This window comes from Electrona antarctica (assembly GCF_951216825.1).
Source record: "Electrona antarctica genome assembly, chromosome: 13".
In the NCBI taxonomy this organism is placed as follows: domain Eukaryota; kingdom Metazoa; phylum Chordata; class Actinopteri; order Myctophiformes; family Myctophidae; genus Electrona; species Electrona antarctica.
Genome location: NC_136794.1, coordinates 18,133,056 through 18,156,577, shown reverse-complemented (window position 1 = coordinate 18,156,577; position 23,522 = coordinate 18,133,056). Strand labels below are relative to the sequence as shown.

The 23,522-nt window shown below is 42.0% G+C and overlaps 1 protein-coding gene across 1 annotated transcript in view; it reads right to left on the bottom strand.

Moving 5' to 3' along the window:
• The window catches only part of LOC306935395 (glypican-6-like), a 166,246-nt gene extending 156,851 nt beyond the window's left edge, over window positions 1-9,395 (bottom strand). The window contains exon 1 of the mRNA XM_079518426.1: window positions 8,943-9,395. Within this exon, the coding sequence (XP_079374552.1) occupies window positions 8,943-9,093 (151 nt within the window). The 5' untranslated portion in view covers window positions 9,094-9,395. The remainder of the gene's footprint in view (window positions 1-8,942) is intronic.
• Window positions 9,396-23,522: the final 14,127 nt, after the last annotated feature.

Sequence of the window (23,522 nt, the reverse complement as noted above, 5' to 3'; positions counted from 1 at the left end):
CTGAGACAGTCATGGTGGCAAGAGGAGATGAGAAAAAAAAATTAAATCCAAAATGAGTTGATAGCACAGACAGAAGACATGTCACAGCTGAAATCAACATGTAAACATGAAATGTGCTGTTTTCTGCAAGACATTACTCTATAAGCCATAGCTCCAAAACTGGTGGGTCAAACTGAAGCTATGATTCCCTAGCCTGGCTAATAAGCCAGACTCAAATCACACTGTCGTGTGGTATTTGAGTCTGGAGATGCTGTGTATGGATCTTGTTTCCCGGGGGGCGGGTTCAAACATTTTCTCTTTGACGCAATTGGTCAGAGCTACTGTCAGTCAAAGGTCTCAAGCATTGAACATCACTGTACCAAAGCCCGCCCATATTGCATACCGTGTCCCGATTGGCCACACCAGTTCTCTGGTGTAGGAAATGGGCGTACAATTGAGCCTCTCCAGACCGTAATCCGCCGGCAGGCAATTCTTTTTTTTGCCAACGGCTGATTCAGTCTGGCTTATTAGCCAGGCTAATGATTCCCTGCATTCACATGACATAAAAAAATGTAATTAAAATAAATCAATGACTTAGCCAGAAACGGTCACATTATAGGAAAAAACAAATGTGATCTTCCCTTCAATCAGTGATGGACCAAATGGACCAAGCTTAATGGATCCATTTGGTTCCATTCGTACGCTCAAGTTAGAAATTGATAAATGAACACTGAGGATTTTACTCTCTCTGAGTAAACAAATAAATTAACACTGAGTGAGTTGAGGCTGCTAGCTAGCACCAAGATGAGGTGAACGCAAAGACCTGGTTACCACACTGCTCCGGGAAGCGAACCCCCCGCGCACGCGCGCACGCGCGCACGCACGCACGCACGCACGCACGCACGCACGCACGCACGCACGCACGCACGCACGCACGCACACACACACACACACACACACACACACACACACACACACACACACACACACACACACACACACACACACACATACTGTAGCCTATGTGCCTACTTTGGATATATAGAAGTGTATATTCGTACGTCTCTAAATGTTTTGATGAATTGAAAATGGTGGGCCCTATTGTAAACAAGTATAATGCTTTATGTTGTCGTCCACTCACAGTTAACAGTTTTTGTATTGTGTTGTACTTGAAATGTACTGTAATTCTGCAAACTGTACATACGTATGGGGGCCGACTGCGACGGGCACGTACAGGTCTAGTTTAGCTTAATTCCAAATGCCGATAGGGTTGCGGAAAGACACGAGCGGGTCTTACCGCAACCCTATCGCCATTTGGAATTAAGATAGCCTATAATTTATCGTCTCCTATGCTTCCATTTGGTGACAATTTGGCGACGCAACTCTACAATAGCAACGCAGGGGACTCTGTACATGGACACTAATAACCTTGCGTGGATTGTGGATTTTATCTCACCCCCAACGCAAGCAAAAACAGACTCTGTCGAGACGTTTACTTAACGGGTCACATATGGACCATTCATATGCACGAGTTGGGCCTGCAGCTTTTGTAGCTTGGTAAAAGGTGCGAATGGGTCAGCCAATGTATCTATTGTTGTCGGAGCCTCGGTAGCTAGGGCTCTTTCAGCAGCGCTAGCCCAACAGATGTTACGCTTCTGTTTAGGTAAAAAAAACTTTGGGCAACCAAAGTCTGGTGTCAAAACCATGCCACATGGAGGTACTGGAAGACAAGACATTTGGCGTAATGTATACCTTACTGTACATTCTAGAAATCAAGATACTTATTAATCTTATTTTTATTTTTGTATTTGATTACATCCAGTATTATCATTATTATTACGTTGTTGTTTTAGTTGTTGTTTAGCCGTTTTGTGGAATGTGCCACACCAACATTTTGCTGCATACCTGTATCAGTGAGTGACAAATGAAAAACCCCTTGAATCTTGATTTGTAATTCAAATAGCATTCTCTAGCATTCTCTGGACCAAAAGGATGGACTCCAGTGTTTCCCATGGTGACTGCCTTTTGATATAGCTCCAGCGAATGCTGCTCGGTTATTGTATCTCGCTGCTACGTTGAAACACATGTTTGCAGGACACAATGATTCCCTACTGCTCTGCGAGGGAACACGGTAACACCCGTAGAGAAAGCTCATCATGAAACCATTTTGGCATTCATGATGCATGATTGATGGCACAGGGATGGCTGGAGCATTTGAGAAATTCCTTCTACTAAAGTAATATGATTGTTTGAATTCTGCTTTCCTTTTCACTGTTTCACATGATCAGGGAACACTGTTATTGCGACAGCAAGTCGCATTTACTATGAAAACTTGCATTTCCCGTCAGTCTGTCCGTCACCCCACGCCTCTCCAATCCACACATCGTGACATCACGTCTCCATATATGGTCACGCATCGTGCCATCACGTCTCCATATATGGTTACGCATCGTGACATCACGTCTCCATATATGGTCACACATCGTGACATCACGTCTCCATATATGGTCACGCATCGTGACATCACGTCTCCATATATGGTCACGCATCATGACATCACGTCTCCATATATGGTCACGCATCGTGACATCACGTCTCCATATATGGTCACGCATCGTGCCATCACGTCTCCATATATGGTCACGCATCGTGCCATCACGTCTCCATATATGGTCACGCATCGTGACATCACGTCTCCATATATGGTCACACATCGTGGCATCTCGTCTCCATATATGGTCACGCATCGTGACATCACGTCTCCATATATGGTCACGCATCATGCCATCACGTCTCCATATATGGTCACGCATCGTGACATCACGTCTCCATATATGGTCACGCATCGTGACATCACGTCTCCATATATGGTCACGCATCGTGACATCACGTCTCCATATATGGTCACGCATCGTGACATCACGTCTCCATATATGGTCACGCATCGTGACATCACGTCTCCATATATGGTCACGCATCGTGACATCATGTCTCCATATATGGTCAGTGGTCATGCATCGTGCCATCACGTCTCCATATATGGTCACGCATGTCAGTCTGAACACCAGCGGCGCCACCGCTGATGTTGGTTGCAAGCCAACAATCCCTTCTATGCAGACATTGATTCAGATCCAGTGTGCCGTCGTCGACCAGCTACTCGAAGACGGGGTGCCCACCGAGTTGGAGGAGATTGCGGACGCGGATCAGGATGTGGACACCCAGCCACAGCTTGACGAGGCGTGTGAGGTCGAGCAGGGGGACACCGTTGTCACCAGTATGACTGACGAGGTGGATCCGCAGCGGGAGGCACAGAAGGTCCGAACGGCCATGGATTGGCCCGCGCGGGCCCAGCAGCCCACATCTGAATACAGCACTCCTGGCCTCTAGAACAGTGGTTCCCAAACTGTGGTGCGTGCACCCCTTGTGGTGCGCGAGCGCCTTCTAAGGGGTGCGCGACATGAAAAGGCTAATGGTGGTGCCATGGTTTTATTTTAAATATATTAACATATTATGCCAATATATGGCAAGGATATGCAGAATATAGCCTATGCTGCATATATTATGCCATATTCAGGTTCATATTATGTGCATATATGTGGATAAAAAGGAAATTAATCTCTATATAGCTCATGCAATTTATATTTCCAAGTGTCAGCTAGGTCGGGAGGTAACAGGGGGTGCATGGCCAAACAGGTTTGGGAACCGCTGCTCTAGACCATGTCATATCCCACTTTGTTCTCCACAGGCGCCGTCGACGTGCCGGCGTGGTCTGCAACGTCTCCTTGGGCCAGATTAATAGTTTAACTCCTGCTTCTCAACTGTGCCGTATTAAGAAGCTCTGTTGTTTCAGCGCGACCTCGCCCTTTAGGTCGCTTCTCGCCCTCAGGCGTCTTACTGGTATTATAATGCTGCATGCAGCCCAGCCACCAATGTGATAATGCACTTCTGCAATACCTTTCGGAACTCGCCCTGCGGGCGACTTCCTATGGCACCACAGGGGTGCATTAATGACGATAAAGAACACCCTCTCGTGTAATATTGCAATTATACAACCCTTAAAACTAAGATAATCGCCGAAAAATGATAATTTTTCAATGACAGATGTAGCCACTACGACCACAAATGTCCCAAAAAACTAGCTAGCCTAGCCACCGAGTCTGCTGCGCTCTGAGAGAAAAGCACGGCTGAATTCTTTGTTTTGATTAGCCATGACATTATCGTGGTTAAAGCACGGCTAAAAAGCTGTTTCAACCAATCAGATTGCTTCCTCGAAACAACCTAGTATAAACCTTGTATAATCTAAAATACCCAATGACTGTCAATACAAACAGTCCAATAAAAACCAAGTCCAAGTCTTTTACTTTACTTTACCAATCTCAGGGTTATACTTCCTGACACATGCCCCATATCTGTGACTTGTACTGTAGATCATAATAATCTGACATGTGTGCATCATAGCAACACTGGTATCACAGAATCACCTCCTAGCCATTTGCTCTGCAGGCACTCCCCATTTAGCCCCTTTTTAATCCTTTCCATCCCATTACATGACGGAGGAGGACCTGTGCATATTACACGCTTGAGCAGAGATCATTTGCTTGGTTGTGTAGGCAGCCAAAGCTCGCATAAAATATCAGTGCCGTTATTTCCGTCCCATCTCCATCTCATGGCTGGGAATTAGCAGCCAGAGCTGCATGTCAAATGATAGGGTGAGAGCTGTGACATCCCAGGAAGCTCCGTGGGGTCCAGCGGTCTGTGACTCACCATCCAAATCTCCCCATCTCATCTGAGACACCAGGGTTATTCACTCAAGTGGAGGCTATAGCAGGCCTGTAAGGAGGGCTAGTCCTCTACAGGGACAGTGATGTGTGTGTGTGAATTAAGGAGGCCAAAATGTCCAGTGTCGAACTAGCTGACAATTTATTTTAACGTGTACAAGCAAGACTGTCAGGAGAGGAGAAGCTCTGGCCATTTTTAGATGCGCTGACAGTCACAAAGACTTAGACCCATGAGTTCATGCCCCCTTGGAATGGAAGGCTATAGAGCGTAGCTGCTGACAACCTTAAGCTCACCCTGGTCATCTTGCAGAGACTATGGCGCAGGTCCTGTGGCATTATTCTACACACTCAACCCTATAGGCTCTGACTTATAACAACTTTTCCGTCAATAACACTAACTAAAGGTCTGACTTTCCACATGAGAAAACACACCAACAGAAATCAGGCCATCAACTTTTACTACGCCAAGAAACAAAACTGACATTTCTAACCAGTTTTGAGCTCAATTCATCAGCTCTCCATTACCTGTGTCAAAGCTGTAATGAAATATCACACTGACACACTCATATAAAACTGGCTATAATCTAAGGTGTCAAATACATTTAACACAGTAAGAAACAAGTCAAATTTGAATTGGGCTTAACAAAAAGGACACATATTTACTCATGTCTGATGTAATCGCTTAATCTGGAATCGCAAGAGTAAACAGAGATAATGTAAATAAGAAAAACATTATGAATACTAACTAATAAGAGCGGAAATTTCAGTCTGGTCTAATTTGACATGTAAAGTAGCAAGTCTCTGCGACACCACACTTCAAAAGCAGGGAGAGAACACCAATTTCTCAGTCACTACAAATATACATAAAATTACTCTGTGTTGGAATGTGACCAAGCTAAACAAACATAAAGTGTGCACTGTGCAATACAATGAATAAGTTGAGTCCTCACTTAACCCTTTTTATTTTTTATTTTTTACATAATGGCTAGCAATAGTCTGGAGTGAACCCGGAACAAAAAGGTTTCCGACTTTCCAGATCGATCCCCATATCACCAAGTCGTAAAGTTAAGAGAATGTGCTGGCTGCTGGCGTGCTCACTGAAATAACAGGCAACAAGGGAAACATCAAGACCAGAACAGTGTCAAGCACCTAAGGTTGCAGCTTATGGTTTTCAAAATCAATTATCTGTGGGTTATTTTTTATTAGGTTATTTTATTAATCTATTCCTTTTATAATGGAACATTCCGTTGATGTTATAAATGGGATGGGATTTTCGAAACAATAGGCTACTTCACATACACACACCACCACCAAACCAATTATCATAATCATAATAATGATTACTAAAATTGTATATTTGATAATTGTTCTTTCGATCTGGACAGACTCAACAGATTTGGAAGTGGCAGACTGAATGCTAATGTCACCAATGACTGTACTGCCATATGCCGTTGAGCAAGGCACATGACCCTTTGGTTCAGCAACACTCTATACCAGTGGTCCCCAAACCTTTTTGGCCGTGCACCCCCTGTTACCTCCTGACCTAGCTGACGCACCCCCCAACACTATAAAGTCTCGTTGTATTTGGCCAAAAATGATACATTTTTTAATATGATTATGGCAAATAATCAAAAAATGTCACTGCACTGAGAGACATAATGCAGCTGCTGTAGTCCCACAGCTGCTCTATACATCTCCTTACAACAGTGGGTTACCAGATTTTGCAGTTGGTGCAAAATAACACCATAAACCCGTTTCATGTCACACACCCCCTAGAGGGCGTTCGTGCACCACAAAGGCGTGCACGCACCACAGTTTGGGAACCACTGCTCTACACTATAGACTAGAGTGTATAGTATATACCTAGCTATGTAGTCATGTACATAACAAACATAAGCAGTATGTACTAAAAGCAACCAGGTAAAATGTATGTATGCTATGTAGTCATGTACATAACAACTATAAGCATTATGTACTAAGAGCAACCAGGTAAAATACAGAGCTTTAGCATTATTGCATCAGCAAGTGTGGAGCTAATCCTCCAGGGATTAAAGCAATGAAGACTGCACATTTACTTTTTTATATTTAAGAATGTTTACCCGTACCAGAGTACAGGAATCTCTACAGGGGAACAATCCTCTGAGTGTACTTTTTACATGTGGCTTGTGTGTTGCTGACAGAAATGTTAAATCACAAGCATGAAGGACAAGCCCATCACCTGTCGTAGTAAATTTGCTGAGGTGTTGGCACGTGGCAGTGCACTGCCTCTCATACAGACATACGGTTATGACGGATTTATCGAGGTGATCAAAGGACCTTACACACAGACATCATTCACAGCAGAGACTGACATTTTCACTCATTCTGAAGATTAAAGATAATGTGGAGCGCAAATCTGGAGGATTTAATCAGTCATTTATGAACCCATATATGATTGAGCAGGTGTGCCTGTTAAATCAAACATGCAAGCATTCACTTGTGCCAGATTTCCTGCTGTTATCAGTGAATCATGGGACCTGCTACCTGACAGAAATGACATGAACAGACAAGCTATTCACCTGAGGTTACAGATGAACAAACAACTAACATCTGGAATCAGCGCACACTGTGCACTTTACAATTTTCATGTCATATTTTACAAATGGGTAAAACTAAAATGAAATTTGATTTACAATTTTATGTTTATATGTTTTTAACACCTTGTAGATTATATTCTGAACAAAATGTAACTTGAGTTGTAAGTCAATATGTCGTTTTTTAATTTATTGGACATTTTACTTGGACTACAATGATTTAAGGATGTATTTTGGATGCTTGAAAATCATATTTAACTATAGCCTAATCTGTAGGCTATAGTTTATGCTATAGTTAGCCAATAAATAACATACATCATGTGCATGTATGTTTCAGTGCCATCTGTGTAGCTGTGGGCTACTAGCCCATCCCTTCCAAAAAAGAAACATGTAAGTCTACCACTTGATTTTTACTAAAAACTGTAAGTGCTGAAAGTCGCTTTACTTAAGAGTATGTATACAGGCCTATTGTCATAGTGGTACAACTAATATGGAATCAAGGGAATAAGTGAACAATAAAGTGAACAAATCACTGATGAGCTAATGCAAATGATTAGTCTAAGATGAATTTCTATGATTTCTATGATGAATTCCTGTACTGTTCTTTGTCTATATAGAAGTGTCTATTTGTACGTCTCTAAATGTTTTGATGATTTGAACATGGTGGACCCTGTTGTAAACAAGTGTAATGCTTAATTGGGTCGTCCACTCACAGTTAACAGCCTTTGTATTGAGTTTGTGCTTGAAATGTACTGTAATTCTGCAAACTGTTAATAAAATTTTCAATCAATCAATCAATCAATCTAATTATTATTAGACTATTAGACTATACTCTTCACACATCCTCTGGATTTTCACAGCACCACTCTTCTGACCTGACCATTATCTTTTTAGATACTAAGAGACCTCTACTGGAGTAACATGGACACAGAAACCAACCTAACATCATATTAAGTTTATTGAATTGAACACTGATAGTGACTGATCAAACGCTGTTATTAAAGTCAATTCATTGTTTATTACATGACCTAATTTAGTAGGCCTTTTAGTTGTGATCGAGTAGCCTACTTTAAGTAGCCTATACTTTTCAATTGAGGAATGCAATTCAGCAGATTCATGGATCTATATGGGAAGGCTATACTGTAGACTGCAATACAACTATAGCCCTGGATCAAGATATTGATTATATATATTTTATAGAGTCTGACGTTTACTTTCATTTATATATAATACACACGGTCTTATAAATTATGGTCATGTAGCCTACTTGCGCCAGTTTTCTTCAAATAAAGTTTCTGGTTTGACAGGTGGTTTAAAGTGTTGTACGCGGTGAGCTAATAAATTGCAGAGACAACTGCAATGCTATCAAACAGTGTCAAAACGTTTGGCTTAGGCTAAACTTAATTTTAGCCTACTGTAGTGTCGAGCATTGTTAAATTGCGCAACTTTCTTTTAATCCAGATATTACACTTATGATGGGCTACAGTATTCTTCACTGAAAGTGTGTTTATCTCGACTATAAAGTGCTTCTTTTGACACGTCGTTGTCGTGGACAGACTCGTTAATTGACAGGGTGCATTCAGTATAGGCTACAACGCAAGCAATCTCTTACCTGATATCTCCTGAAGAGGAACATGTGTGAAGCTGAAGCCTTTCGCAATAGAAGCGTCTCTGACCTCACTGCAGTTCCGTGCTTTAAAATCTGCTCTTGCGGCAACTGAAAGCAATGAAAAAGTGCAAATGATGGTTTCTATTCTCAACATTGTGCCACTTCTCTGAAAAATCCTTATTATGTTGTCCTGTAGATTCCCCGCTCGCTTGCTGGACGAAGAAGAAAAAAATCCCCTGCAGCAGATCCGCAGGTATGACGAGCGGTTAGTGGTTTCCACTTGTCACAACTATCAGTGTTTAATCAACACATTTTTTCAAACAAAAGAGGTTTATTTCGCAGTGAAGAATAGCCAAAAGTCCCCCGGTGCTGCAGATAACAGAACTGTGAAGTATCAAGGTGCCACATGAATCCAGACAATGGTTTTCAGACGCGCTCGCTGAACTTCACTCACCAGGCGACATAACGTATTGAGTAGCTCGTCGCTGTGTTGAAGTAGAAATGCTACGGAGAGGAGAGGGGAGCGCTCCTCTGAGGCTGAGCTCAGAATCAAATGCTGTAGCAATGCAAGCGCACCACAAAATACGGAGTGGAATCCACACGCATCCTTTTATTGGTCGGCTAGTCCTAGAATGGCTGATTATTCCATATACATTGCATATGATGAAACATATACGGAATATGCCAATTATCGAATATCATTCAGGCAGATATTGCCATTTGCCACCATAGTGAAGTGAATGCTATAGGCAACTGTGGGCTTGTTTCAGCTTCACTGTAATAATTATTGTATGAATGTTTTTGCTTTAGCTGCTCATTTTAAAAACTGAAGCTATAGGCTATGATATGATTTTGTTGTGTTGTGTGTCGGTTTCAGTCTCTTCAATGCATAAAGTAGATTATTTGTATATCCCAGTGAAGTTGAGCACGTTAGTTTATTCATGATTGCATGCATTTTTAATTAATGTGCATGTCTTTTCCAGCACTGAAATGAAATGTCATCAGAATAAAATTAAAGTGACCTAAGTAGAGGATGCTGTGGATAATGTGCTTGCAGGGCTTTATTGATTTGAGAGGACTGAGTAGCTCAACGGTGGATTAACGTTGCATCACTGTACAGCAGCCTATACACAAAACACAAACTTGGAATGTCTTAATTTTTTAGAAGAAAATCATGAAATGTAAAATGTGTAAACTTCTCAAATCAATTCAAACCTATAACAGAGGAGGTCCCCTTCAAAACTGGGAGCTATACTTAGTTTTTAAATGAATGCAATGATTTACATTTTGTGGAAAGATTATAACAAAGCTGAGCACTTTGATTATGTAAGTGGTCACATCATCAGAAGTAAACAGAAATCACATTTTGAATTGTAGTAATTGGTATTTTTCATTAGAGCATTTGAATGCTCAGGCTGAGCATGAGCAAAGAGGCACACTACTGCTGTGTTCTCCCTCACAATTAAATGATTGAGTAGTGTAGTAAAAACACAGTGTGAGTTCATGTTGTGTCTCAGAGCAACAAATTGGCCTGGATGTGGTGGGTGGGTGGCAGAAAAGCAGTGTCTGTGTCTCCCACTCAATATGTGGACATGAAACCCAATGCCCCTGAAATAACCCTCTATAGGGAGCTGGAATGAGGGTACAAGTCCGCCCACTGAAACTAAGTTGGTTGTACTTTTCCCATAGACATGAACGCAGCACATTTCAACATCCAATTGTGGTTCAAAGGGAATCATAAGGTGCTGCATTTAAGTTAGTTCCATAACAATTATCAGAATGTTTTCTCACAGATTACAATGAATATCCAGTGCAACCAATTTTGTCCCCTGTAGGTTTATAAGTGCATCAGGGGAAAAGCACATTTTTGTACTCAGCAGCAAGAGTGGAATCGATTGCCGTCTAAAACAACAGCCACTGCTAACGGTTTCAAAAGAGCAGTCAAGAGGTGGCTGCTGAGTTGTTAAGAAGCAGTCAGAAAATATAGTGTTCTTGAATTTGTGTAGGCAAAGCAAAGCAAAGTAAAGTTCTTTGTTTACCCAGGGTGAATGGACTAAGCTCGAGATGCTTGTTTACAGCCAGACCCTGCTCATAGAACATTTCATGGTAGGGGTTCAATGCCTTGCTCAAGGGCACTTCAGCGGTGGTAATTTTAACATGCCGGTCCGGGGATTCGAACTGGCGACCTTCCGATAACAAGCCTATACTGTACACAGTCTCACACGCGCGCGCGCGCGCACACACACACACACACACCACACACACACACACACAAACACACACACACACACACACACACACACACACACACACACACACACACACACACACACACACACACACACACACACACACACACACACACACACACACACACACACTGACACACACACACAGACCCCTTTTCCACCGGTTGGTGGTTGGAACCGGTTCAATTCTCTTTGGTTCTTAGTCCATGAGCCAGAGCTCCAAAATTGGAACGTTAATTATGAATTGAGTGGGCAAAACCATTGCTATATTAGATTGTTATCACCATGAAACTTCCTCAGTTGATTACTTACATGAAGACAATGATTTATTCTATTACAAATTTTAAAATGTAAAATGTGCAAACGAGGCATTATATAGGAAAATATGCAAAAAATAAGAAAATATGAAAAAGCTACTACTGTAGAAGGGTTATCATATATTAATTTACTTATATTGATCCTATAAAAAATGTAATCAAGGTATAGTTTTGCCCACTCAATTCATAATTAACGATACAATTTTCGAGCTCTGGCTCATGGACTAAGAACCAAAAAGAACTGAACTGAACCATTGGGAACCAACCGGTGGAAAAGGGGTCACAGTGGCCTTGTGGTTAGAGTGTCCGCCCTGAGATTGGGAGGTTGGAGTTAGTCCCTGCTTGGCACTCAGCATCAAGGGTTGGATTGGGGAAAAGCCCCAGCGTCATGTCCAGGGGGTGTACAGTACGTCTACATCAAGCTGCCTCATGCAATAGAAACAGGAGATAGGCTCCTGCCCTATTTTACTTACTTATACAGTGTGTGTTTAATTTCTTTAGTGATTCATATATTGTCAGTCTTGTCCAAGCTCATTGCCTAGCCCTAATATTTCAATGAGAACCACAATGAAACATTTATGTCATTATGACTTTATTTTATTAACTACTAAAAAATACATTGCATGGATGCACCTGCGGGACGTATCCTCAGTGATGTATCCTGAGGTCAACAGGGTTTCAGGTCTACCAACAGCATACCCCTCACTCAGGCGACCCAGCCGGGGTCATCAAGTCCCGACTTACGTCCCAGTAGCTACCCTCGATCAGTCCCACTAGGGAAAAACCAGGGCCACACAATCCGTTGGAACTACTCCAGAACTACTCTGCCAGGGCTGGGAGGTACGCTTCTGGCGCATGGAAGGACTATAGGCTCTGTGGGTTGTCTCCTGTCCGGGCCCCTCCTACATCTCACCAGGTCCACTCCTGCTCTCACCAGGCCCAGGACCTGTGCGTTGCACCAGAGTCCCAGCACCAGACACTTCACAGGAGTGGTGGGCAATGGTTCCGCAGGCCAGGGCAATGGTGCTGCGGCTCCGCTTGCTGCTTGCATGGCCCTCCTAAAGGCCTCACCGAGGGTTGTTGGGCTTCCTCCTCACGGAGGACACAGGCTGGGGCGCTAACCCATACTGCTCACCCGGGTGCCGTCTACATTCCGGCTGTCACCCGTCTCTCCGGTGGTCACCAGACTATACCTGCATGGTTGTCACATAGTAATAGAAGAACTTTTATTTTACATTCCCAACAATTTTATTGTGTGTATGAATGTCAGTCAGTCAACCAATAAATCATGTCAAGCATGTCAGGTCAGGTGAACATATTCCATGGGGACAATTTTGGCATTGTAATTTCTACAAAACCTATGAACTGAATTCCACAGGAATAATGTGTAGAGGTACTGTAGGGATGCACAATATCGTAATTTTGTTAGAAAACGATTATTTCCATGGTCATATTGACCAATACCCAGACCGATATTGCAATGCTAGTTGCTAACAGTAGGGTTTACTGTAAACTTGTTACACACTGGTATTGCTGGGAATAGAAATGGCGATTTCTAAAAAATAAATAAAAACCTGCTTTATGATTTTTTTTGGGCGTAGTGATATGGACACAAAAAACATAGTTCTGTGTGATAGAGGGGTCAAAAATGAATGAAAGTTGCACTATATGGTAGAAATAGGTCAACAATACAAATTGTGAATTAATTTACTTTGAATGCGTGGCCCCCTGTGCCCCCCACAAAATGGAACTACTTAATATTTCACCACACCAAAAGCAGAACAGAACTCCCACCACGGGACTCGAGAAATCAATTAATACAGTTGCAACCATTATATTAATAATTAGCTTAAGTTCAAAAATTCTGAACTATCCCTTTAAGATTGATTTTAAACAATTGTTTCTTGCTCCCTTCTCCCATGACTGAAGTTAAACAGTCATTGCACATGGCACACCTTGACACTTTCAGACTTTCAAATAATTCCAAACTGCAGGTATGCTAACACAAGCCGTTTTTCCACCAATGCATCAACCTGGTTGGCACATAATAAATGCGTCATTATATATTTTATTTTATTTTATCCCACGATTTTTGTTACCCATTTTTGTGTCATTGTCTAGTGTAATCCTGGGCACTACACTCCCTCTGCCAACCTGGGGAGAGCAACGAACTGACCATACTTCCTTCCATGCATGCATACTTCCTTCCGTCCAAGCCACTTCTTTTCACCTGGCAGGGGGTTTCCCCAGTTGGACGTAGCATGAGGTCCCCGGTTGGACGTAGCGCTGCGTGAGGAAGGAACACGTTATTCCAACCACTTCCTTTCCCCTCCATCTTGGGCGCCCCGGCTGGCCAGGGGGAGGCAGTTTAGAGACCAGGATTACGGCATGTTTTTTGTGAGGGTACCTATAGGGAAAGAGAAATGGGCGGAGTTTGGGCAGAGCCTGCCTTAGAAGGACTCGTTCTGGGCGCCATGTTGTTTGTTGGCTTGCTCTGAGGCTACAGTGTTTAGTACAGCTAGCGACCAGTGACACCATTGAAAGCTAGACTCACGACACAACAGATTAATACTCATTGGTAATGACAGAAGATGGATCGAGCAATTTATCACTATCTTGTTTATGGAATGAGGTTTTGCACCCTTGTTGACTTTAACAACAAAACAGCCAGAACCAAGCCAGATAATGGACATGGTGATATGGTGGCTTGACAAGCAGACATAGTAGTTGCTGCTGATGTTGTTTATTATTATTATTTGCAGTCTTTAATGCCAAGTTCACTTTTTTACTTTATTTGCATGACTAACACAGATTTTATTCATAATTACAATATCAATACGTTGTACTTTCTGTAAATAAATCTATGTGGCAACTTTACAGACCATTATTTGTTCACTCAAACTGAACACTTACCAAAACTAAACAAATTAGCTTAATTTGTGTCACTGGCTAGGCCGGGGACATGGGGATAACATGGGGATAACATGCAAACTCCTTTTGCCAACCCCACCTACCTAGGGTATGGGCACTGATGACACGGAGGAGAGAACACGCCCCCAGCACCTACATCGTCCCCAGCGGGAATCAATCCCACCTTTAGCTGTGATGTGACAGCGCTACCGACTGCGCCACTGTGCCCCAACTCTTCATTCTATAAGTATCGCACGATAGGATATGATGACCAATATATCATGGATCCCCACTGCATGTGGAGGGATAGATATTAAACTGAACTATAGGGAATATTTCAGAATTAGCAGAATATTTTAGTTAATAGCTTCCCTATATCAGGGGCATTTACTGGCATTTACAAATCAAATGAATTGGAACTAACTGTAATAATAGTTTTAAAAAAAATATTGTTACCATTACAATTATTATTATATTAATAATAATAATATTATTATTATATTAGCTGAGCTGGCAGACATCTGAAGAGGATACAGAAATAGCATTGCAAATATATTCATAAAAGGAGGTTAAGTAACTCTGCCTCTAATAACTGCAGCTCTATTCATCTTTCTAAGTCTTTGTTTGCAGTATTCATGACTGGAATAAAACCATTGCAAAAGAGACCTTTGTGTTACATAGATGTATTATGTTTTAAACTGAATGTTGTGCTAGAATATCAGAGCAGAAAGACATCAAGCAATCTGCTACATTGACGGTTTATAAGCAGTAGTAGTGCAACAAGATAATTTGACTTATGATACCTTGTAAAACATCATACTCCTGCTGACTCTGAGTGATATCAGTAAATAATAAATATATATGAACATTTCATGTCCAAAGTCTTGTGTCATGTTATTCAACCCCCCTCTCCCAAAGTGTTTCTCTAATAAAACAGTCTGGAAGTACAGGTGTATCATGGTCGGAAAGGTTCCACATATTATACAAAAGCCTAAGGCCACGGATGACTCTGAATATATTTTCATTGCTCACTCTCCATGACTTCAGCAATTGTTCATTGTGTGAGAATCAAATATGTCTGTGGGGTATTTCTCAGGCTGACTGTGAGAAATGATTCTACTACAATGAAAAACGTAAAACAGTTAAAGTATGCAAATCCAGAAAACAGAATTAATCTTCTCTTTGACAGACTTGTGTCTGTCTGTGGTATCTTACTTGACAGTAGGTTAACTCTATTTAGAAACTATAGGTGTTTAACAACTTTCAGAAAGCCTAAACCCCTTCCTCCCCTGGGCCTGCTGACTTAATTGGAGACTAAATTAGCATTCTTTTTGCAGTGGCTTGCAGCAGATTATATGATTGTGGGCCACATTGAGGAAGGAATTCCACCTGACGGAGCCAGCGAACCACCAGCGAACAGCCGGGGTGAGGCAATAAAGCTGGGTAGATCAGCACATAAAGATAAGTGTGCTGTCATTATACCTGACAATTTCAGTGATCAATCAAGGTGTGAATGCTGTAGGCCGTGGCTACTTCAGTCTGTTATTATGACACTGGAAGGACCCCAGACTGTTTTAAGTACCAAGTTATCTTAATTGGCCATTATCCAGAGTTCTCTATAATATAAGTTTCAGATATCAGAAACAATTTATTACAAACTGAATACTGCAATTTTCTGTGGACTTTGTTCCATTTCCTAAAAGGTTTATTCATTCATCACAGGAACAATTTACAGTTTACTTGAACAGATGCATGATAACTGTTGGTAGATCTATGGAAACGGCATATTGACATTGGTCCAATGTTCCTGTGCACGCCATGATTCATCCATAGACAGCAGAGGGTCATGGGCAGGTGTTATTGTTGGCAGGACACTGTTGGCAGCATCATACAGTAGGTTGCCGGCTAATGCCAGCTCCAACACAACATCAAAAATGACTATTTCTGGGCTCACAGCATTAACCCACTTTTTACCATTTGAGTGCATGCTCAAAATGCTACCCTCTATTCCGCAGGAGCCCGAGTTAATTGGTAACAGCTTTTACACATGTGACTTGACATTATGTTCACATCATAGGATTTTTCATTCTGCTGTTTATCAGTAGACATGACAGATTTGAAAAAAGTTTCAAAAGCATAGTTGCTGGACAGAGGACTATGAAAAAAGGATACACACTAGATAATGCTCCCAGGAACATTTATGAACAGTCATGAACAGTTATAACTTATCAAGTCGAAACGTCACTTGGTGGTATACAAATAAATATTTATGGAAGCATTATCTAGTCTGTGTGGACTCAATGTTTAACGTGCCAGATTTAACACACTCTTTCACGCTTTGCCTCTTCTCCCTCTCCTCTCTTCTCCCTCTCCTCTCTTCTCCCTCTCCTCTCTTCTCCCTCTCCTGGTGTATCTCTTCTCCCTCTCCTGGCGTATCTCTTCTCCCTCTCCTGGCGTATCTCAAGACATGGCAGGATAAATCAGTGCCTATTAAACTTTCATAAATGTTCCAAAACATGCCATGCATTTGTAACAGCTGAGGCAATTGCTCTAAATGTCACCCGAATCCACAATGACATACAATTATTGCTTAATGTCAATTGCTTAGAGCAACTCAAACAAATACCACATGACATCTCTGTACCACCATGATCGTACAAATGTCAGGATAATAAACATTGCATTGTGTAAAATCAATATGCTTTAGGCCAAGACTTGCTTTTTCTTTCTTTCCTCCCACACAGTCATGTATCTCTTTGTATGCTCTTCCACTGTACATTTTTTAAATTTACATTTACATTATGAGAAGAATGATTTGCATAAATATACACTTGAGTATTCACTCCTTTTATGTGTGTTGAATAAAAGTATCATACATCAGTATTGAATATGATGCACATTTGTTACATCAGTTACACGTCTATATTTTGTTCCATTTTTGAGGGGCGCTAACCCATCCCTGCAAGCCAAATGACGTCATGATGACGTCATCATGACGTTCTCCAGTGACTCCGGTGACATTCAGGACTGGGCCAGATCACAGCCCATATGGGGATGGCGCTTTACGTCATTTCCAGGACGTCTTCAGTTGAAATAATATAGCTTATTCTGGGCCAGATCTGAGTTATGATATGACTCAAGTGGACCGATCGAGTGCACTCTGGCCTCGATCAGACTCTCTGCGATTCATCCAGGGATGTCCGTCTTAGTGGGCAGAATTTATGTTGGCTGAGCTGAGCATATTGAGGTTAAAAAGTGAGGGAAGAAAAGTGAAGACGCTGAAAGTGATTGGCCAGACTGACATTTGTGATGATTTGTTTGGCTGAGCACGGAATGTGATGTATGATGATGTATGATGATCGTGATTTTTGTCAGGTGAAGCCTGACTAGTGTTTACCCATGAAAGTTAGATGACAAGATTGTCATCTAGTCATTACTGACGTGATTGGCTGCTTCTAGCCAATGGGACGACAAGCAACGGCAATGCAGCCAATGGGAAGGCAAATATCCCTGGCAGCAAAGGAGCCTGCAGACAGACAGTGCAGAGCAACGTACATAATACAGTTATTTGACACGTTTGCAATGTTCGCACATCACTCGATACGCCACAACAAAACGCAGTCATTGAACCATACACAGAATCAATGGCTTTGCCGCGCGACCAAGATGCACCGCACAGGCGCACACCGCCCAGGGCCTGAAATTTTGTCTAGCCCGGGGGCCCTTGGGAAGGTAAATCCGGCCCTGACCACCGCTGTACTGTGGGGGCGGGCCAGCGCTACTAGCAGCCTGTACAGCCAGCAGCAGCAAGAGACAACGGCATGTGCCTGCAGAATAGTTCGGTCTCCAAAGCCCAACAATAGGCATTTAAACATACACGTTACTAAAATAATAATAACAATAATATGGGGGGGGGAAACAAAGGCAAACGGAGACCGTGCCTTTTTCACCTGACACATTATGCAATCACTCACAGAGCAGCTCATCTTTTGATTCATTTGCCTTGGGCTGTATCAGTCCTAGGGTAGCCTCGGAAACCCAGACGTTTTTATTTCCAGGCTGATAACAGTGTGATACAGTAACTGGGAGAAATACAATATTCCAAAATGTTCAAATTGGTTTCAAAATTATCATGATGTAATCCTTTTCTGCTCTGTAGTTTTCAAACTTTCTTAAATGCATGGGGCCTGGCTCCACACATCACAGAGAAAATCTACTTCAGCTAGAAGCAAGTTTCATCTGGCTACTCCAGTTTTTCTATTTTTCAGTGCTGCAGACTGACATCCATCATGGCTGCTCAGTCATGAACAGGTGCAGGGCGGATCAATACAACCCAATTAGAACCACGGAATTACTCAAATCAAAGGCCTGCTTTCGTCCTAACAATCAAGACAAGTACTGTGTGTTAATAAAGCGTCTAGTTGTTCTACTGACAGCAGTATCACATGGTGTGACACTCCTTCCCGTCCGTTGCCGGAATGCCAACAGCATTTCATTGTTATGGCCCTTACACAATCAATTCCAATCTAAAGCTAGTGGTCAATCACTCTCCAATAGTGGACACACAGAGCCTGCAGATGAGCGTGGGAGAAGATAGGCTCGACAAAGCCCCTGGTGTCGGACACCTCGCCGCTGTCTGCTCTCTGTTGGGCTATAGGCTGAACAGACTGGCACTGGGGCTTGTAAACAACACAGCTGGGGCAAACAAACCAAATCCTGACACCCACCTTGGCTCTTTTCTGGTTAATCCGCTCCGAGCTCTGTATCTGCCAGGGACTATAATGACTATTCTGAGGGCATGAAAGATGTTCTGAAAATACATTGAAAGTCAGATTACCAGGGGTTGGGGTGGGGGTGTCCCTGAGACACCACACACCTGATGGCACATAAAGACTGATAAGACAAGATGGATGGTACAGAGAAAGAACACTGATGTACTATTAAGTTAACAGAACATTGGTAGATTGTGTGATCCACTGAGTTATTTTGAGCACAGGTACGTATTTGTTTTTGTTTTTTTAGAGTCGAGAAAGCAAAGCATGTACATTATGTGTGCACTGTTCATACTGTACAGTATGTGTGTGTTGTACTGTATACTCACTCGCTGCCAAGAGCGTCTTTGGACGTCTTTTTTCCCAATGATGCTCCGTGCCAAGGTCGTCTTTTTTATATTATGGATTCAGAATGGTCTCACTGATATCCACCGTCTGCGTCCCAGTTGCTAGGTAACGCTTGGCTCGCCTGCGGTCCGTCAATTAAATGATTCCCGACTATCCGCCACCGTTACAAGTGTGATCTTAAAACCCCTTTTTCTCAGAATTGAGGCTCAGATTGAGGTGTTTGAACAGAACGTTGATGTTAGTAGGGGCTCATTACTAAATCATTGCTACGTCGCTGTTACAATATTAACACTTCTGATGACTTTTAAAAATACGATCGCCAGATTAGCTTTAGGCGATTTTGCTTCCTGTTCATTTTGGGATGAATTTTGGGGTCTTCTAAATAAAAGACACCGCTGCGGCAGATAAGTTGCAGCAACTGAGTCAATGGTGGCTCTCAATGAGTTTTAAATCACTGTTTTTGAGACTGTATCTCCCAATACAAACTATACATAGCAGGACCACAACACTGTGTGTGTTGAGGTCCCCCCCATTTGTTACTATTGTAGATGTTTTCCATTGTTGTGGCTGTCAGCCATTCTATATTTTTAAGTTGATTATGTCTGGTGCTCCCTTCTGATGATATATTACCGGTATATCTTGTTTTTTTTATGCTTTTAAGTTAACCTTTGGTGCTATGAAGTCATTGATCCATTAGAATGAAAGTACTGGCCATAGAGGGTCTTTTGTAGTCTGATTTAGCTACACAGGCCACAGGCATCTCAGATTCCTTTTATGGGTATAAAACATTGAATTTATTGTCATCACAGCAGCCTTATTGCTCTCTGACATTATTGAAGGAATATGTATTTTTAAATACTGTTAAAGAATGCAGATGAAAATTGTATGAAAATAGAAACTATTTCACCTTTTCTACATATTCGAGCAGTGTGGTGTATTGTGCTGCTGACCGTCTGCGGTCTGCCCAGTCCAGTCCTGACCAGAGCTATCTAATAGAAGAGTTACGATATTGTGGGGGCAGAAAACAGCCCGGTCACGTGGTTCATGTACTCGCGCGAGCCCATAGACTGCAATGCATTCCGTAAACTTCCGGTTGTCCCCATTCGTTGTCCCTATTCAATAGAAGTCTATCCTGTCCAGTGCGCAGGCCAGAGCAATCTAATAGAAGAGTTACGATATTGAGGGGGCAGAAACCGAGCGCTCGAGCGCTGTTCATGCAGCCTGAAAGGGGGACAAGCTGGAGTTTGAAATACATTGTTTTCAACGGGGGCGGCGCAAATAAGAGCAATTTTAGGCAGGTGTGCAACATGCCAACTGTTTTAAAGTATTGTACAGTAACAACTAAAGTCTCTGTAATGTTTATGTTGTACGATTAGCCTACTACAAAACAATCTAAAATAAAGGGGTTTAAATAAAGTTGGGCTGTTGCCTGGGTTCAATGCATTTTTGCCTACTTCCGGTCCAGGACTTGTCCCTATTTGTTGTCCCCATTCTCAATAGAAGTCTATGTAGAAGAGCCACCATTGGACTGGCCCCATGAAGTGAGTTTCGTACCTCTGTCTTAGTGCACCAGTGCAGGTCGCCTCAAAAAACAAGGAAGTGTTGATATAATATTAGAATCAATTTCCGATTAATGCATATCTATTTCTTGCTTCAAATGTTTTGAAAATAATTCTTGAGAGCAACATTTAGTTGTAAATCACATTGTGTGTGATTCCAATCAGAATCAAGCATTCAACCAAGCCGTAAATACATTTAATTATACAATGCAATTGCATTTAATTGTCTGGACGGAGGTGTGACGTGCGTCAAATAAACTAACCGAGGCCATTTTTGAGGTTTGGCGCCATCACCGACCGCATGCAGCGCAACGCAAGGCAGCATCGGCAGTGGAGACACTCTTCATAGATTAAAAAGGCTCGCCCCAGGGCTGTGTTTTATCTGCCTTTCTATACATTCTTTATACCAACGACTGTTTTAGCCATTTCCACAACAGATTCATCATTAAGTACGCTGACGACTCGGTCATCGTCAGCCTGCTTGACAATGATGAGAATTGCCATGGGCAAGTGTTGGATGACTTTTTATCCTGGTGTGACAACGCCTTCTTGCAGCTTAATGTCTCTAAAACGAAAGAGCTATGCATAGATTTTAGACGTTCCCCACAATCCCTCCAGAAGAATGGACAGACAGTAGATATTGTATCCAGCTATAAATATCTAGGCACAATAATTGATGACAAGTTGAAATTTGACCTAAACACTGATGTGTTGTATAAAAAAGGTCAACAACGCTTGTACTGTTTAAGGAAACTGGCTAAGTTCAATGTCGACAAGACTGTCTCTGATTAAACTGTTTTACAGTGCCTACATCGAGTCTGTCATTTCATTTTTGATTATTTGTTGGTATGGTAATCTTTGTATCAGAGACAAGAACTCCCGTGGGAAAAGTGGCCTCTAAGGTAATTGGCTCACAAATGAACAGCCTAGAACATATCTTTAAGAAACAGGTGCTCAACAAAGCTCTGTGTAATCGGTCTGATGCTGCTCACCCACTAAATGGAGAGTACAAACTCCTCCCATCTGGCCTTCGCTTGCGAGCCCCCTGTGCCACAAAAAACAAGCACAAATATGAATTTGTCCCTGCCTCTATTTGCACATTGAATGCTGCTGTGAGTAGGTATAAACCTTATGAGCACTTTATTGGTCTCGTGCCTATGCACACGCACTTTCTATGGCCAACGTGCACTTATTGCATAACACTTTAACACTTGCACATTAATGAATAACGTGCACTTTACTGTACTTTTGGTATCTGCTATGTGTACTGTTTATGTTTTTATTTGTATTGTTTAATTTGTTTGATGTACTGTCTATGCTGCAACCCAATTTGCCCTTCGGGGACACTAAATAAACTTGAACCTTGATTCCCTGACGCTGACGGAGACGCGATGCTGATGCACTCAAAAAATCATTAAACCAAATAATCCCCATATTTGAAGTACCCTGATGTTCTCAATACGACATTATAGTACTTGCACCATACTGGCCTGGACTCCAAATTTGGGCATGTCTGACATGTTGGAACTTCATATATGGTCATAAAAGGGACACAGACAAACAGACCGACATCAAGGAAGTGACACGCACGAGAATGCTCTACCACCAGTATATACACTGACACCACGCTAGACAGGAACGCCCAAAAACGTCACATCCGGTTTTAGCCTGGGGTAAGAATTTTCTATGGCTGCCAATGCAACTTGGTCCAATCCTTAATCACATACGGACAAACATCTATGCCGATGCTATCTAACTTGCGGAGGTAGCGTGCCTTGTCCACGGGCAACAGATCTTTCAACGTATGGCATTGCAAATACGTTTGATAATCGCTACTCTGCTCAATATTGTTTTGAAAATGCCGCAAATTGCATTGCAGTGAACGAGAGCAAATCACAACTTCCCCCGGGGGTGGGCGGAGTCACAGTTTGAGGCGCTGTTTACGCGCCGTGGTGTCAGTATATGGGGTGTAACGATATAGTAACTGCATCGAAAAATTGATTTTAATTTCAAGAATCGAAGTATATTGAAATGGAAACTCAACATATCAGATTGACTTTGTATAGTATCGTATCGTTTTAAAATGCAAAAAAAAATCGGTATTGAATCTGTATCAATACTAAGCACTTGTGCACTGTATTTAGCAATTTTAAGAAGAAATAAATGGTTTAATTACTTTTCCTTTCCATATCACTACACATGGTCTATATCGATAAATGTGTGAATTCACGTGAAGGTGCAGGTTTGTCCATAATGTGTTCAAATATAATGTCCAAGTATTTGCCAGAGAAAAACTGTGTTTACTTTATATCTATAATGTTTCCCTTAAAGAATCTGCTATACCCACATGTTTCACACAGATTTCAAGTCTTTGCTAAATAGTTACTGTATCTATTCTAAATCATTGAATCGTATCGTCATCATGAAC